Genomic DNA, 19,428 nt, shown 5'->3' on the forward strand with positions numbered 1-19,428 from the left:
GTCAGTCATTTGTTTTATGTAAAACTTGTTTGTGATGATAATTCAGGGACTGTTTTTTTATTAATATAAAGCATACTGTATTCAGTTACAGGCAAAAAAAAATCAAACTTAAGACAATGTGAAAGCTTGGTTTTTGGGAAGAATCAAGTGGTCAGCTATATGTCACATCATTCTGTCTGTGTTCATCACATGCTAAATATACATTTTTTTTTTGGCAGTTAAGTAATATGTTTTGTTCATCATGTCTTGCTTGTAATCCATCACCTTATTTTACAGAGCAGCTGTTTGAGTAAAGCATTAGGTGGGTCAGTTGTGTGCCTTCTGTGGAAGGTTGGGGGCCGGGATAAGCCGAAAGACACAAACATTATTTCAGTATGCTGAAGAAATTTTTGTGAATGCACTGTTGGAAGTGCAGCAGTTCCCAGCTGAGTGCTTCTTGTCTGACAAGCAGCTTGTTGTTAAGTGGTGGGCAGTATCTTTTTTTAGCAAAATGTTAGCCTGGAAAATAGTAGCTCTGACTGTTACTGGAATTAAGATGCCTTTCCTTTAAGTATTATAGTCGTGTGCCTCTCAAACTGTCCAGGTTAATGAATCTCAGTACCTTTCAGCTGTTTGCAAAGGAGGAACATTTTGAGCTAAAAGAAATGAAATTAATGAGATAATGGTAAGGCCACATTCCTATCTTGGAAGCAACACATTTAAGGCAGCTGCTTTCCCTGTTTGAGCTGTAAGCAGATTTGACATCTTGTATTAAATTTGTAACTGAGTTTAAACTTTATTTATCTGTGCTTCAGTATATGGGGTAAAAGAAACAATTTGGTTATTCGTACATTGCTTTTCAATTTTTTCCTGTTAAGCTTGTTCCATGCCAGCTCAAATTCCCTCTGCAATGCACTTAGGATATTGCCTATATTGTGCAATGCCCTAATGCAACTATCTACATTTTGCAATGCCAGAATGATATTATCTACATTATGCCATGTCTTAATGATATTATGTACCTTATGCCCTGCCGGGTAAAATATTATCAGCATATAGCATGTATTTAAACAGTGGGAGGTTCCATGGAAGGTTATCGAAGGAAATTGTAAACAGAAAGGGCCAAGTACTAACTGCCAGGATATACTTTTTGTGATGTTAACAGATCATGTGTTGCCATCAATGTCAGCTGTGTGAAACAATCTACTGGAAAAGTAGTCTTTGAACCATAAAGTGACCATCTGAGACTTCAGGCGTGGTCACTTTTATGGAGCAGTAGGTTATGGTCAGCTGTTCTGAATGGTCCTTTAAGATCAAGAAAGAAAGAAGCTCCTGAGTAGTCTATCATCCATGTGGCAGTGTAGCTGGCTAGTGAATGAGTATAACATGTTTGTTCTATAGCTTGGATGAAAGCTATGATGAGTGTCAGAGAAAATGTTATATATCTGGATGTAATCTAGATCTCCACTGTAAGCAGTCTCAACCATCTGTTAAAAATATATTAATTTGTGTATACTTTGTGTAACAATACAATGCATATTTTATAAACATGCTCACCTGTATTTATGAAAGTGCAGAAATTGCATATGTAAACATTTATCTATATTATAGTAAAGAATTCCTAGACAGTCTCAAAAAAGTATCTCAGCAATTCTTACATTTTAATGCTTTCCTTGGCTGAAACAGCCTGAGACTGAAATTGATCATGTGTGATCAGTATTCTACCCAGGTTAATAAATTTAAATAAATAACTAAATCTGATCATAAGCTAGCTTTTCAAGTATCTTTGTTATATCAGAGAGTCATAACAGTCCTGTAGTCTGCTGCAGAGGAAAGTGTGGAGACTTTAGGCATAGGAAATATCAGTTGTGTATGAAGCAGTAAGGCTGTGTCTCGGTGGTTAGTGATAGGTTGAATATTTGTGTCCTTCATTTGCAAATCATTTTGGTCCGAACTTTAGTATCTGAGGGTGTATAGTGTAGAACATTTAGTTATGTGTTCTTCAGTGCTGTTTCAATGAAAGTGAGTTTCAAAGGCAGAGAAGTTTTAATGCCAAGCCTATTTTCATTGTGAGACATTATTGCTTTGTTTAGCAGATGATGTCTATTAGTGTTTCTGCATTGTTGTGCTGTAAAATGTAAAAATAAAATCCAAATAATCATTGTAGAAGTAAAGCAGTATGCATACATTAGTGTTTATGGTAAATGGGGTGAAATAGCCAGGCAATGGGACATTGGAATGACTGCAGGGGGACTCTGGTGCCATATTTTGGTTGTCTGTTCTTCGGTTTGCGTTTGAAAGTTGGTATCCCACAATTCCATTGAAGTGGGTGGGGTTACGTAATTGTATATGCAAATTAGATGTTAATCAGCGTACAGATTTGTACCTATTTTTCATGGGCGTTGTCCAGATTTGTGATGTTTCCAGGTTGAGAGGTATGGTAGTCTTTCAAAGTGGTTTTAAAAGATGGGAGGGGGTACGGTATAGACCTGTTAGATACAGGTAAGGAGTTCCAGGCCTTAACCTTGTATGAGGACAGACAATTCCCACCAGATTTGCTAGGTTTATAGACAGGCAGGAGTTTTTGGTCAAAGGACTACAATGACCGACTGTGAACATTTTGTGTAAAGTGTTTTTTAGAGATGGACAGGCAGATGGATGCTAGATAATTTTATAGGTTGTAAGAAGTTGTGTATATGTACGTTGATATGGTAGTTCTAACCAATTTAGGCTTTTAAGTATTATACAGTGGTGGGTTCTGAAAGGGGTATGTGTTGCAAATTTAGCAACTTTGTTATAACATTGCTCATTTAATTTTTGTGAAGCCTGGAGGTTATTAAGGATGGAAACACCATAAAGAGTGGGAAGGAGCTAAGTTTAGGCAAGTGTAGTTTTAGTTGCATTGTTGAGAAGGTTTTTGGCTCTGTAAAGCATTCCTAGTTTTTGATGAGTTCCTCTTATGCAATTTTGTATGTGCAGGTTGAATGTAAGATTATCATCCACTATCACCCCTAATAATTTGCTATGAGAAGTGACTTCAATGGTTGTATTATCAAGAGACAGAACTTTATTTTTTTTGTTCTCGTGAGAGAGGGAATTCAGAAAAAAGTAATGGTCTGGTCTTTTTTGGGTTGAGCATGAGTGGTGAGTTACAAAGACATATTCCACTGGCTTTTAAAGCTTCCTGAGTAATTTTTTGAAGATGTACCATGCTGTCAGATGTGCAAATGAGACTGGAATTATCTGCATATTGTTTTAGGGGGGGACTGATGTGTAGAAGTATAGGGGGTGTTGGTGTAAATGTTAACTAGGAGGGGACGAAGGATAGAGCCTTGTTGTACACCAGTAGTGACTGGGAGGTAACAATCTGCATTCAAAGTGGAACCTTAGTTTGAGAGACAGCCTTATAGAACTATCTGCAAATATATATTGCTGAGTATATTTTTCTGTATTATTCTGTATTATAGAGCTAAATTGTTTGCTTAGATATCTGTTGTCTTACTGCTCTGCAAATATATAGAGAACAGTGTATTTTTTTTGGCTTTATAATTTGCACATTCCTCACATCTGTGTTGAAACTGTTTTTCCCCACCCCCCCTCCCTGTTCTTGTTTGTAGTTTAAATTTGGTAGCTTTTTCAGTGCCCACCCCACTGTAGATTTGGTCTAAGACACTCCCCCAGGCCCATCTCTTTACCGCATTCTACCTAATAAACCCTTTCTGCACTTGCTTTTAGTCCTTTTTAATTTAATTACATTTTTTCAAACTGTGTGTGGACTAATATTGCTACATATTCAAGTGTGCCAGCTTGCACTGCATGAGAATTGTATTTACTACTGCTTTTGCTACTTTTCTAAAAAAAAAAAAAAAATTCATCTGCTTTTACTGTACTTGTGTTTCTTCCTACTTTATTTTGCTTTTGCGTCATCTTAAAAGTACTCAATTGTATTTATTACTGCTTGGTGTAACTCATTCTAAGCCTTTTAGTTTAAGCACTTGGGCTTCAGACCAGTTGTTTTACATTAGGAAGGTTTGTGGTCTGCACTGTAGTGGCAGAACAGGTAGCTTACATCCTTCTAAGTTGGGAACTGCTGATTGAGGGCTCAGTGTCTGTTATTCTAAAAGTGTATTAATTCTGGTTTAAGCACTTGGGCTTTCAGGCCAGTTATTTTACATTAAGAGGGTTCGTGGTCTGCACTCTTGTGGGAGGAGAGGCTGGACTCTGCCCTTCTGAGCTGGGAATTTCTGGTTAAAGGCTTATAGTGCATGCATATCTGAACTGCTTCTTACTGAAATTGGTGCCCCTTGTTTGCTGTAGCATAGACTAGATCCAGGCCTGCTGAATCTAGCTATGTTTATATAACTTGAGCACTAATCCAGGCATTCTTTAAAGTATTCAATTGTATTTATTACTGCTTGGTAGTAACTTGATTAAAGTGTAGCTATCATTCTAAGTCTTTTGGATTAAGCACTTGGGCTTCAGACCAGTTGTTTTACATTAGGAAGGTTTGTGGCATGCACTGTGGTAGCAGGACAGGTAGCTTTCATCCTTCTAAGTTGGGAACTGCTGATTGAGAGCTCAGTGTCTGTTATTTTTGAAGTGTATTAGTTCTGGTTTAAGCACTTGGGCTTCAGGCCAGTTATTTTACATTAAGAAGGTTCGTGGTCTGCACTCTTGTGGGAGGGGAGGCTGGACTCTGCCCTTCTGAGCTGAGAATTTCTGGTTAAAGGTTTATAGTGCCTGCATATTTGAACTGTTTCTTACTGAAATTGGTACACCTTGTTTGCTGTAGCATAGACTAGATCCAGGCCTGCTGAATTTAGCTTTGTTTGTATGCTTGTTGTTTGTTTGCTTGTTATTTCCCTGGAAAGCTAATTCCACCTAAAACGCGGCTTCTCAGCACTTCTGTGGATCCCTAGTGATATCTGCATGGCTTACTGTACTTATTTCCTTGTTTCACTTGAAAGAAAGTTACTGTTTGTCATTTTTGCATTTAAGTTACCTGTAACACATTGCACTTAAGTTACCTGGCACTTGCTCACTAAAGCAATTATATAAGTCAGCACTAAAAATTAAAAGCACTACACCCTCACTCCCCATTGGCCCTTGTTTTCAATTATAAAGAAATTCCCAATATTATTCTAGCATGTCCAAAGGTCAGTTGTCAATCTCCTCTCTGGTCCAGCTGGTGAATCTGGGAATCTTGAGGCAATGTTACAGCTGCCTCATGTACACAGACAACCCTCTCCTCCTCCCAACAAATTCCAACACATGTGAGAAATGCAACCATATAGCCAAACTGGAGGCTAAGCTCTCTCAACTCAGTACTAGCATAACCAGTCAGGAGGAGAAGGAAACCACACTCACTACAATTCCAGTCTCACATAGACCTCCCACGACAGCAAACTAAACACATAATCACACAAAAACATACTCTGAGGCTCTAAATAAAGATCTGCCTAAGCAGCAGAGACCTCCGAAGCAGACACCCAAGCAACCGCTACCCCAAAACAAAACAAGTGCAACACATATCTCACAAAGCCAGTGTGCCGAACAGTCACAGCCCTTAAGGCTAAACAACACACCTGATACACTTGTAATAGGTGACACTATCATCAGGCACACTGACGTCCCACTCACCAGGCTGAACAAGGAGGTCACTGTGAGCAGCCTGTCGGGCGCTAGGATCCGCCACATAACACAAGCACTCAGTTCACTCCAAGGCAAGTACAAATATGACTCAGTCATTGTCCATGCTGGTGTGAATGACCTGAGACATACCTCCCTGGACTACATGAAAAGAGACATAGAGGAGCTCTCTGAGCATGTAGCCCAGGCCGGTATGACCCTGACCTTGAGTAGCATCTTACCTTCACCAAGAATGATGCCACAATATGAAGACAAGATGATCAATTTCAACAATTGGCTTAAGTACTGGTGTCATTCAAAGGGGATCCAATGCCTGTCAGCCTGGGATGATATGCTCGACAAGCCACGATGCTTCACTAGGGACGGCTTGCACCTATCACCCCTGGGCTTTCGGATATTGGCAAAGGCTCTTGCTACCCCCATAGTGCCTTTTTTAGGCAAGGCTCAAAAGACAAACCCACCTCCATAGGTATCACAAGGGATAAGAAACTAAGAGTAATGCTACTCAACGCCAGAAGTCTAAACCTCAAGATGCATGCACTTGAAACTCTCCTTATCATGGAGAACATCGATATCTGTGCAGTAACAGAAACCTGGTTCAGGGCTCCCGAGAGCACCCCAGCACTGCCAGGTTATACCTCATACCATGCTTTTCGGCCCCAAAACTTGGACCGAACCACAAAAGGAGGGGGAGTATCGATATTCATCAAAGATACCCACACCTCCAGGTTGGTGGCAAAGCACGAAGCATCAGAGACTATCCATGTGCAACTAACAGTGGGTAAAACTGCCTTCCAGATTATAGCCTGCTACAGACCACCCTCCCAAACCCAGGAACCCCACTTGGCCTTCCTGAGAACACTGGAAACTATGAAGGTCTCTCCAAACACCATTATATTGGGCGACTTCAACTACCCAAACATAGACTGGGAGCATTACTCTAGCTCCAACACCCTAGCGCAAAGGTTCCTAGAATTCATAAACTCAAATGCTATGGAACAACATGTTACCACTCCCACAAGAGGGGAAAACAAACTGGACCTGATCATCACCAACATGGGGACTCTATGCTCCAGACCAGAAGTGTATCCCTCACTGGTAAGATCAGACCATAGACTGATCTCACTGGATATTCACATGCTGACCCCACCCCCTGCCCAGAATACCACAGTGAAAAACTTCTCTAAAGCAAATTTCACACTCCTCAAAACCGAGGTGGAATCATTCAAAGCCCCCGGGCCTGTGGAAAATACGCCCCAGACCGCAGAATCCTTTATAAATGCATTCTATGAACACCTTCAGGAATGCATGGATCATGCAATCCCAAATAAAACCAAGACCCAATCCTCCAAAGGCAGACGTCCTGTCTGGTGGACCCCAGCCATAAACAAACTATGCAATAGAAGGAGGAAGCAACTACATGATAGAGCAAAATCCCAAAAAGGGAAGGCATCTCTGATCAGTATTAGCAAAAAACTAAGGGCACTCATAAAATCGTCTAAGGCCAGCTTCGAGAGAAAAATTGCACAGGACACTAAGGATAATCACAAGGCTTTCTTTAGTTATGTTAGGAACCTGGGTGGGAATTCCCAGATATGCTCAGAATTAGTCCAAAATGGCAAAAAATACACCGAACCCACAGACATTGCCAACATCCTAGCTGACGGGTTCAGCGTAAACCCCCCCCCCCCACCAAAAGGGCAAATATCTATCCCAGCAGAGTACTTCCCCCCTGACATCTCAGATGCTCAGGTGTCCCGGGCTGCGTCCTACATGAACTCCAAGAAGAGCTAAACCCAAACATAAAACTACTGTTCAATCTCAGCCTTACTACAGGATATGTACCCAAAGAATGGCGTACAGCAACAGTGGTCCCTCTCCACAAAGGTGGTGCATCAACGGACCTGGAAACTATTGCCCCATAAGCCTGACTAGCTTGGTCTGCAAAGCTATGGAAAGGATCATCATGGACCTCATAAATAAAGATATTGGGGACCTACAGACACTGGATTCTACCCAGTTCAGCTTTGTTAAGGGCAGATCCTGCCTCTTAAACCTGGTCGACTTCTTTGAAACAGTCACCAAGGCCATTGACGAACGGAAGGTGGTCCACACAAACTACCTGGACCTCGCAAAAGCCTTCGATACAATACCCCACTTGGGCATTATAGATGAGCTCACCAGCTTAAATATAAACCCATATGTCACTAGATGGGTTGCAAACTGGCTCAAGGACAGAACCCACATGGTTAGAATTGCTGGAGCCATGTCAGACTCCAAACCAGTTACAAGTGGCATCCCACAAGGCTCAGTCCTGGGACCTCTCTTGTTCGGTATATATTTCTCGGAGGTACAGGCCAACACAGAAGGACTGTGGCTGACCAAGTTTGCAGATGACTGCAAACTGGGTGCCATAATCGACTCTCCAGCCGACACAAGCATCCTCCAAAAGGGCCTCATAGAAACAGACAACTGGTGCCAGAGCCATGGCCTCAAGCTAAATGCCAAAAAGTGTATAGTCATCCCCTTTGGCAAAAACAAAGTGCCCACAAATTACCACATAGGTGGTCATCCATTAAGTACAGAAGAAGTAATTAGGGACCTGGGGACCCAAGTTGATAGCAATCTCTCAATTGACAACCACGTGGCCAAAGTGGTTAGAAAAACATTTTATATAGCCCACCTAATCATGAAGGGATTCACATCTAGATTAGGGGAGGTCATCGTGCCTCTTTACTCATCCCTCATCAGGCCCATAATCGAGTACAATGCCCCTTTTGGGATGTACCTTACCAAACACCTGCAGCAACTGGAAAGACCCCAAAAGTACCTCACCAGGAGGATCAAAGGGCTCAAACAGATGCCATATGCTGCCCGGTTAAAGAAACTCCAGCTCTACCAGTGGCATACCGCCTGCTCAGTGGCTACCTGTGCCTGACGTATAAAGCCATGTCCAACCCGGAATTAAGGGACGTGCTGCACCTCAAAAAATCCAAATCCCATCGAGCTACATGCTCGAGAGACTTGAACCTCAGCACTGAAATAAATAGGACATGCTGGAGGGACAGATTCATAACCCAGAGACTCCCTTCACTCTGGAATAAAATTCCAGTCCAGGTTAGGCAGAGTCCCTCATTGACTCTATTCAAGAGGAATCTTGATGAGTGGATGGGAGATCATAGGTTTACCCATGGGTATCACTTCTGTGTCACTGTTAGACAGAGGCACAGTATACTAACCTCAAAAAAGGGCATAGCAAAATTAATTTAAAAGGGGTGGCGAAAGCCAAACATACTCTGGCTAGGCTTATAAATGCCCTAGGGCAGATAGCCTAGTATGAACCTATGAACCTATGAACTTATGAGAGTGTAGAGTGTCATTTTACTGACTGATATCTATTGGACAAGTGGCTTTTGAACCACGGAATTGTGGGCTGAGACAGACCTAGTGAGGACATTTGAAGAAGAAGTTTCCTGTGACAAACTGTGTTGAAGGCTTTAGACAAGTCTAGAAACGAGGAAGACACTAGTTTGCCATTATCTCTAGCTTTATTGACAGTATCTATATGGATTACAAGGGCAGTGCTAGTACTATGGGAAGGACATAACCCATGTTGTGTAGGAGATAGGAGTACTTCCTACAGGAGATAGTCTAGCAATTGTTTTTGAATACATTTTTCAAGTATTTTGGTGAGGGGAGGTAAGATTGCTATAGATCTAAATTTATTAATGTTTGTTGAATTTCCTTCTTTGTGCAGAGGGATTGTGTGTGACTTTTTCCAGAGAGAAGGAATGTGGGATTCATGAAGTGAACTATTTATAGGTTCATAGTTTCATAGGACGATACTAGGCTATTGGCCTGGTGGCCCATATAAGCATAGCCAAGAATATGGCCCATGTTCCCTCAAAGTCAGCACCTATTTCCCCTGTTCAGCAGGGGCACAGGTAGAATCCCAGGGGTGTATTTTCTGTTTCCCATCCAGTTGTCCAGGTTCCTCTTAAAGGGGGCTAGGGAGGTACTCTGCTTGACATGGAGGGGGAGCCTATTCCACAGCTAGAGGAGTCTTTGGGACACATATCTATCCCACCATCAAGTTTTATTAATGTCACAGACCAGGTTAAGGCCTTGCGTGCAGGTTGCACAAGTGGAGTTTGACTTATGGACATGCAGCAACTCCATCAACGCTAGGTCTGAGATAGCCTTGTATGCCAGCCACAGGTCACCTCTGAGCAGTCTGTATGAGACTGAATAGAAGGACAGGGCTTTTAGCCTATCTGTATAGGATAGGTGTTTGAGACCCTGGATTTTCCTGGTCAGAAACCTCTGTGGTCTCTCCAGCTGTAGCATGTGCTTGGCAAGGTACATGCCGAAGGGGGCATTGTACTCGATAATGGGTCTGACAAGGGAGCAGTACAGGGATGTTATGATTTCCTTGTTCCTGGAGGAAATACCCTTACTTATGAGGTGGGCCATGTAGAAAGCCTTCCATAAATTGGAGGCAACGTGGTGGTCAAAAGTCAGGTTACTATCAACCTGGGTGCCCAAGTCCTTCACGACTGATTACGTGCTTAGTACGTTGTTATTAATGTGATAATTATAAGGATTGAGACAGGATAGGCAGCGTTATTGGCTGTCATTTTTAGGAACTTGCTTGGAAGGTCATCGTCTGAGGAAGAGCACAGTTTAAGTTTGTTTAAGAGTAGTTTTATATAGGATATGGGCACAGGTTTGAAGATGAAAATGGATGTGGTGATGTGTGAGTATTGGGCAGGGTTGGATTAGATGTTGAGGAAACCTTGGTTAAAGATGCTATACTATCTATAAAATAAGAGTTTAACTGTATTGCAGTTTTGAGTGGTGCATTATCGGGAGAAGGGTCTGTGATGAATTTTTGGCTGAGATGTAAGATGCTTTTAATTTTCTTCTTCTTTCGGCTTTTCTCGATTAGGGGTCGCCACAGCAGATCTCCTGTCCGCTTATGATTGGCAGTGGAGTTTTACGGTGTTGAGTTGCCCACATGGTGCCCAACCTTCCACAGAAGGCACACACATGAACGCACTCACACCTAGGGCCAAATTAGAGTGTCCAGTCCACCTACAGCATGTCTTTGGGATGTGGGAGGAAACCGGAGCACCCGGAGGAAACCCACATGACCACAGGGAGGACATGCAGACTCCACACAGAAGGCACCCCAGCAGAGGATCGAACCAGAGAACCTCTTGCTGTGAGGCAGCAACACTAACCACTGCACCACAATGGCCGCCCAATGTCCATAATTTTTTAAGGTTGTATTTAGTATTATTCTGAAAGTTATTATAGTATAGGTTTTTGTCTTCCATTTCTTTTTTTAGTACGATTGTGAAGCATTCTGAAATTTTCAAGATATTGAGGTGTTTTATATTTCTGCCATTCTTTCCATGATTTTTCTCTATCCTCAGTTAGCATTCTCCTCTTTTTGGCTAGCCAAATTACATTATTTGTTTTCCGTCTTTTCCTTCTAGGAGGTGCAAGGCTAGTCAAAGATCGACTTGAAAATGACTGACAGTGCAGTCATCTACAGACTTCATTAACTAGAGGTCTTGATTCATGGTATAGGGATCAGTGAAGTGGTCCCGGCAGGGAAACTTGTGGAAGACCACTAGTCACATTCATACTCTCTGATGAGACATCTGCTACCCGTATTGTGTGGGCTCTGATTTGCTATCCATCCTACTGTTTAGGGATCTGTTTTAATGCATTAAGCTTACTAACTATGCTTGTATAGTGACTGGTGTCAAATCCCTTAGTTAACTCATGATATGCTGTGTGGATAGAACGATGAGTGTCAACAGCCTGTGTTAGCCTCTCAAAGATGTTAACCAAATTCATTAAACAGTATTCACCCCTGATGAAACCAAACTGCTTTACATCTAGTCTGATGAGATTTTTGATATCACAGTTTATAAGGTTAGTTGTATGTCCCATGGCTTTGCAAATGCGACTGATCAAGCTGATGGGCTTATAATTCCTGCGGTTATTTTTAGGGGCACCCTCATAGAGTGGTATCAACACTGCTGTGTATCAAACCTCATGGGCAAAGCTGTGGCTGAACTCTGTTTAAATTGTTTCAGAACAAGCTCTGACAGGGCTTGCTTAGTATGGTTTATTAAACAGCGAGATATATTATCAGGTTCCATGGAAGAAGTATTCTTGGTCTTGGAAAACACCTTTAGTTCATGTTCTTTAGTGATGATGGGGGGGTTGACAGATTTAGGAACAAGTGGACCAAGGATAGTCATCTCTGGGATAAAATTGACACTGAATTTGTTTGCTAGTATGTTGGTAATGTATTCTGGGTCAGAGTAAAAGGTGCTCACATACATGCCAGTAAGCAATGCAGATTATTTGCAGAAATAATAGCAAATTAATTTTCCAGATAGTAAGTTAATGTATCCGTGCAGCTGTTCAAGTTGTGTGTGTGTAGGTGGGGGTGCAAACAGAGGAGAACTCACCAAATTATTTATATCCTATAGCAATATCTTAGCAAAGTCATCTAAATAAAATGAGTCATGTTCAATTTATTCTGGTATAATTTTGTTTGCTATTATTGTGAATAGTTGTCCGATGGATTACTTCACATGGTACTCCCTGCTGAGACAGCTCTCTGCTTTTATTTCTTCACAGTGTCCTACGTGCTCTGATGACCTTTGGGAAAAGGAGGTAAGTACAACTAGAGAAAAAAATATGTTTTTATCCTAACAATTGCATTGTTTCAATAACAATATCAACAAATTGCTTTGTTTCTGACATTATATTACATTTATTTATTTTATGTTATAAATGCTCTTCTTTTTTGCTGTTAAAAATCCTTTACTCTGTTTTCCAAATTTATCTTTAACTGAAATGGAATTATACGGATATCAGGGCTTTGAGGTACAGACATGTCTCATTAGATACATGTATTTTTTTTAATTTCTTCCTTTCTTTGGTCTGTAAACCCACTTGGATGTTCATCGTGCATACAGCTGCAGTCATAACAGATGGGTTCTCCTGCCGTCAGGCGGGTCCTCGGTCGGCCGAATTCCAAAGTCTAGGTCCGGCGTCGGTTGTCGTCGCTTCTTCCCTGACATCAGTGCGACAGGGGTATAAAGGAACCAGCCAACGCCATTTTCTTCAGTCTTTATTGCCGCGCGGTGCCCGAAGCAGAAGCAGTTCGCAAGTGCTGGTCGGCCAGCTCCTGAGATTACGAAAATTTTGGAAACCGAAGTCTTCTTGAAAGCTAAGTACCCCATTGGGGAAACTTTTCTTGCCTCAGACCGATGTCAGACAAAGTTAATAATTGTATTTCTTGTGGGAAGCAAATACCGCATAAGGATTTCCATTCCCTCTGTATACCTTGTTTAGGCCCAGACCACGACGTCTCGGTCTGTCGCTTTTGTGCTACATTCAACAAACGCACCATTAAGTGTCGGGCGGAGTTCACCCAGCATTATTTTGGGAAAGCATTTAATTATATTATGTCGTTGGATACTCCGACTCCAGTTTTGTCTAAAAAACGCAAAGATAAGGACCGACACACGAGGTCCGCGGCCTCTACCGACACCATGCCAATGCCGACTACACGTGGTCCGGTTCTCAGCGAGGCACCTACGCAGCCCCTGACTACCGCCGACACTTCTTTGGTGGTGTCTCCTGTGCCCGAGGTCGCAGGCTCCTCGGCCCACACCCTGACTACAGATACCGAAGCCACTCTTGGCGTTGAAACTCAGAATGTGGACAGGTCCACCTCCACTCAAGGTGTCTTCAGACCTTCCTCTTCTTTCTCCATCAAGGCTTTCACTAAGTCTAAAGCAGCCTTGCACTCTAAGAGACAAGCTACACAGGGCCCATCTACAGGCCCCATGCCTAAGAAACAGATGCTTAAAATGGCTGAGGATTTAATTACTCTTATCAGGGGTACTCAGCCCCCACCGAACAAAAGGCCCAGAGTGGAGGAAGATTCCCCCTCCTCTGATCAGGGCTCCATTATTTCAGAGCACTCTGATGATCAGGAACATTCTTACTCCCCTTTTGAAGACTCTGATGCAGAGGCGTCCATCCCTTCTGTATCCCCCCCCTGAGGATTACTCATTTGGGGAAACTTTACATACCTTAAGGGAACACTTCCACTGGGAAGGCCAGGATTATTCAGATTCCAAGAAAAGGCTTAGGGAATTTCTCTTGCTACCTCAGCACAGGCCTCTGGCTATACCTCCTGTCTTGGACATCCTAGATGATATTTACTCGGAGGCCTGCCTTAACCCGGACTCTCTACCTCCAACTCCAGTAAAGCCTGACAGGTACTACAGGGTTCCTGACTCACACCAATTTCTATGCAAAAGCCATGCTGCTGACCCAGAAACCATCTCACAGGGCCCCAAGGGAGTTAAGGCCTCCACTGCTAAAAATCCATTACCTTCCGAGAGAGACTCCAGATCCTTAGAAAGGTGGGGAAAAAAGGTATATACCTCGGCTACCTTAACCATGAGGGCCTTAAACTGTCAGTTCCATATGCTAAAATACCAACAGTTTTTGTTATCACAATTGAAAAGTAAAATGTCACAACCTGAACAACCAGACTTGAAGGAGTTGCAGGATTTGATACATAGTGCAGAACAAGTGGGTAAGCATACCTTACAATGTGGTTTTGATGCTCTAGAGGCCTCATGTAGAGCTGCTGTTACAGGATCAGTCATACGTAGGCATGCCTGGCTTAAGGAACAAAGCTTGCCTGATCATGTTAAAGCTAAATTACTGGACGCCCCTCTTCAAAAGGATGTACTATTTGGTGCTAATGCTGAGGAGGTATTAAGGAAAATGGAGGAAAAGGCTAAATCTATGCAAACTGTGAAAGATTTTCTACAGGTACAACCCCCACGTTTTAGTAGAAATTGGCCTTCCAAAAACTGGTCCTTTCCTGCCATGGACAGACCCCAAAAAGGCAGATACAGGCACCCGAGGGGCAGAGGACAATCCCAAGGATCGTTTAGAGGCAGACAATGGCAAGCTCCTACACAAAGAGGTGGTGAGGATAACTCGCAATCTTTCAGAAAGCAAATCCAATGACTTTCCACTTTGCATGTCAAGCAAGTCTCAAATGGCAGCCCCCTTAGGAGGAAAGCTGGCATTATTTTCAAAAAATTGGCATATTGTCACAAAGGACAAATGGATCCTGGACATTATAAACAGAGGCTACAAATTCCATTTTCACACCCTTCCAAAAATGAGAGGCATGCCAAACCTGCCACACAATCAAAGGGCAGAGGCACAAAGGCTAATTACAGAGCTCATAAACATGAAAGCTATTCAAGAGGTACCTACGCACGAACAAGTTCAAGGTTTTTATTCCAGGCTATTTCTGGTACCAAGGAAGGGAAAAGATTGGAGACCTATTTTGGACCTATCCATCCTAAACACATTTCTACTCATACCAAAATTCAAGATGCTCACTCTACAGCAACTTCTTCCCATGCTGGGCAAGGAGTCTTGGCTGGTAACATTGGACCTCAAGGAGGCATACCTGCATGTCCCAATCAGACAAAATTGCAGAAGGTACCTCAGATTTCTTGCAGGTTCAACCCATTATCAATTCTCTGCATTGCCCTTTGGCTTATCTACTGTGTCCAGACTATTCACGAAATGCCTGGCATCAGTAATTGCCTACTGCAGACTTCAAGGGATACAAATATACCCCTATTTGGACGACTGCCTGATCCAAGCGGACAGCAAGCACATTCTTCTGAAACATCTGGCTTATGTAATAATGTTGTTGAACTCTCTGGGATACACATTCAACCAAAAGAAATCAAGGCTAATACCCTCTCGGAAGATAATTTTCCTGGGTGCCAATTTGGACACCAACACCCAGATGGCCTACCTCACGCCAGAGAAGCAGGGGCAACTAATTCAATACTTCACAGCACTAGCAAATTGCACCAGGCTGACTGCAAGGAAAATCCTGCAGGCTCTGGGATTCATGGCATCTTGCATCTTACTAATCCCATGTGCAAAGCTGCATATGAGAAAACTACAATGGTACCGGAAAAACATATGGTCTCAACACAGCCACAGTTTGGAAACAATTATACCACTAATTCCATGTCTACAAAAGGAATTTCTGTGGTGGGCTCAAGCATGTCAAACAAACACAGGTCTTCCATTCAGCAAGCCTCAAGCAAATCATCACAACAGACGCCTCAGACTACGTCTGGGGGGCGCACATGACAGATCGGTGCATTCAGGGCAAATGGTCCCAAAAAGAAAAGCACCTTCACATCAATCAAAAGGAAATGCTAGCAGTAATAAATGCTATAATAGCTTTCAAGGACCTTCTACAACTAGGTCAACTATTGATAAGAACGGACAACACCACAGTTATGTGGTACATAAATAAACAGGGAGGAACACATTCTTACCCCCTATGCAGACTGGCCATGTCACTTTGGAACATGGCCATGGACTTACAAATGGAACTACAAGCACAGTACTTGCCAGGCAAGGAAAACACGCTGGCAGACAACCTAAGCAGGAATATGACAGATCCACACGAATGGAAATTGCATCCAAAAGTTTTTACAGAAATAATCCAAGAATGGGGAAGGCCAGACATAGATCTCTTTGCCTCCCACAAAAATCACCAATTGACAAAATTCTGCTCAAGGATTTTCCATCCAAAGGCCTGGAGAGTGGACGCTCTCTCTTTCAGTTGGACATCCATGACAGTTTATGCCTTCCCACCTCTCCCTCTGCTGCCCAAAGTTCTATTGAAAACCAGAGCAGACAGACCAAAGATGATTCTCATTGCTCCGGACTGGCCAAGGCAACACTGGTATCCACTCCTGAGGAGCCTGACGCATTCCCCACCATGGACCCTGCCTCTAATGCCTCTCCTTCTGACTCAGCACAGCTTCAAAACTCTTCACAGCCAGCTAAAAACACTCAATCTAGCTGCATGGAAGATTCCTTAGCATCACAACAGGCCCTACTCTCCAAGGAGGTGCAGGATGTCATTTTGGAGGCCAGAAGGCCATCAACTAGAAAAGCTTGCTCCGCAAAATGGAAACGGTTTTGTGTCTGGAATGAGAAAAAGGGCCAGGATCCTGGAAAACTGAATTTACCTCAAATACTACAATATTTGGCTGAGCTGCTAAGCAGTAGACTTTCATTCTCCTCCATCAAAATCCACGCCTCAGCCATTTCTGCAGAATACAACACTGATCCACCTTTATTCTCTCACCCTCTCTTAAGACAGTTCCTCAGAGGGGCTAAGAATCTAAGACCTCCAAGGAAACAACCAATACCTGCTTGGGATCTTAATTTCATTCTGGAAAAACTGACCTTGCCTCCTTTTGAGCCAGCTGCCTCATCAGATTTGCAATATTTGTCCTGGAAAACAGCTTTCCTTCTGGCTATCACCTCAGCTCGTAGAGTTTCAGAACTACAGGCTCTCATGGCTGTCCAGCCTTTTATCATCTTCCATCAGGACAGAGTTTCCTTACGAACCAACCCATCCTTTATGCCTAAAGTGGTATCCAGGGTAGCTTTAAATCAGGCCATACATTTACCTACTTTTTATCCTAATCCTCAAAACAAAGGGGAGAGATTACTACATTCCTTGGACATCCACAGACAACTGCATTATTATTTGGACAGAACAAAGCCTTTCAGGAAATCAGAACAGCTCTTTGTGTCCTATGCTGTAGGAGCTCAAGGAAAGCCAATTTCCAAACAGACAATCTCAAAATGGATAGCCCACTGCATACGTTTTTGCTATTCCTTTTGTGGCAAAACTGTACCTACAGGCATTAGAACTCATTCCACCAGGGCCACAGCCACCTCTGCAGCTTTCCTCAGAGGAGTTCCTACCAAGGATATTTTGGAAGCAGCCACTTGGAGTTCTGTGCATACCTTCTCCAAGCACTACAACCTACCATTATACTCCAAATCTAGAGCAGGCTTTGCCACTGCAGTCTTGCAGGGCATTTTGGCTCCTCCTAGTTCCACCTAGTGCCTACCACCCCTTTCGTAGCTTTGGGATTCTACCCATCTGTTATGACTGCAGCTGTATGCATGAGGAACATAGTACAGTTTTGTACCTACCATAAATGTAGATGTTCGAGTGCTAATACAGCTGCAGTCCAGGTTTCCCTCCCTCCTTCCCCTCTTGGGACAGGCCTATAGGCTAACACATCCTCATACAACCTGATTGGGGTATTCATTTATGATGTATTTGCTTGCAACTATTGTATTTTGATTATATTGCACTGCATTATTACACAAATTTATGTATTGCCTTCCTTTTGGGGGCACCTGACATCTGGGGCAAGAAAAACTGAAGAAAATGGCATTGGCTGGTTCCTTTACACCCCTGTCACACTGACGTCAGGGAAGAAGCGACGACAACCGATGCCGGACCTAGTCTTTGGAATTCGGCTGACCGAGGACCCGCCTGACGGCAGGAGAACCCATCTGTTATGACTGCAGCTGTATTAGCACTCGAACATCTACATTTATGGTAGGTACAAAACTGTACTTTCAAGTGCTTCCAGTTGTCTGTGAGACAGGATCAACACTTCAGCTGCCATAGTCATGAAGGTCGGAGCATTTTTTTTTCTTCAATGGATATCAGCTCCTCATCAGTGCAGCCTTGTTTATGCACCATTTGAAACCAGTGCTGTGACTGTGGAAAATAATTTTACTGGGATACTATGCTCATTATTTAAGGGATTGGTTCATTTCGTGTGGGATTTAGAAAGTAAAAAATGTGGACTGCACAAAAAATTTAACAAAATTGTTAAACTTCAAACCAATAAAAAGACAAGTGTCTTCTAATAACCTACCAGGACAACAAGGGATACTCCATATTTTATATTTCATTTGAAAAAGCTGATAAGCTATGAGAGGAAGATACCTCTCAGCTTTACAAGCACTGTGGGATGATTTACACTGTGGGAGAAAGGCATGCCTCAGGCTAAAAATTGGACCCTCATCTCCAAATGTCATGAACTATCATTATACCGTATGAATATGTGGTTAAAGATGTTCCTGGATTTAAATTAATACATTATGCCGTATGAATATGTGGTTAATGATGTTCCTGGATTTCATATAATACATTATGCCGTATGAATATGTGGTTAAAGATGTTCCTGGATTTAATATAATATGGTACATTAATCTGTTGTTGCAATTTTTTTTTGGCACTTTACATGAAAATTTGGTGCATGATGCTCAGTTTGAATGTAGCCAGTGTCATGGAATCAGGCTATAAACTGACTACATTGCAGGTTATCCTTGTATCCTTTTATTTACAGTTCCTCCTGAAGTAATATTTACCCATGTTTTTATGTTGCTGTCTTGGTCAGTAAGTAGTTTTATGAACCATTGATTGATCAGTATGACATTAGTTACATGTAAGTCACGTGATCAATTTCTGAGTAACTAATAGGTTCCAGGACGACAATGTATTCATGACAGAAGGGCTAATCTAAACAATGTGGGTTTTTTCCTTTGGTTGTATTAAGGTACTCTGGAGTAACACAACAAAAATATAGCAAATGTACTTTACAAGTACTTTGGACATAACACCCCCCCCCCCACACACACACACACACACACACACAAGCACACATTCACACAGGAAACAGGGACATAACACATGACAGTTAATTAGCAGTAGGGCAGCAGCATATATTCTACACTGTCTTATCCTTACGCTGAAGTATTTTATTTGACTGGTTGCTAGCTTGCTCGGCTCATTCCTGTTACTAGTCATCCTCTTTG

General features: G+C 42.4%; 1 protein-coding gene across 5 annotated transcripts in view; it reads left to right on the forward strand.

The window, feature by feature from the left end:
• The window catches only part of COL16A1 (collagen type XVI alpha 1 chain), a 3,146,845-nt gene that overhangs the window by 1,079,520 nt on the left and 2,047,897 nt on the right, over nucleotides 1-19,428 (forward strand). For all 5 annotated transcript variants that reach the window (XM_044082765.1, XM_044082783.1, XM_044082773.1 and 2 more), the window contains exon 11: nucleotides 12,292-12,327. In XM_044082765.1, coding sequence (XP_043938700.1) covers nucleotides 12,292-12,327 — 36 coding nt within the window. The remainder of the gene's footprint in view (nucleotides 1-12,291; nucleotides 12,328-19,428) is intronic.

Source organism: Protopterus annectens, chromosome 1.part1, assembly GCF_019279795.1.
Source record: "Protopterus annectens isolate FY-2018-M chromosome 1.part1, PAN1.0, whole genome shotgun sequence".
NCBI classification, from domain to species: domain Eukaryota; kingdom Metazoa; phylum Chordata; order Ceratodontiformes; family Protopteridae; genus Protopterus; species Protopterus annectens.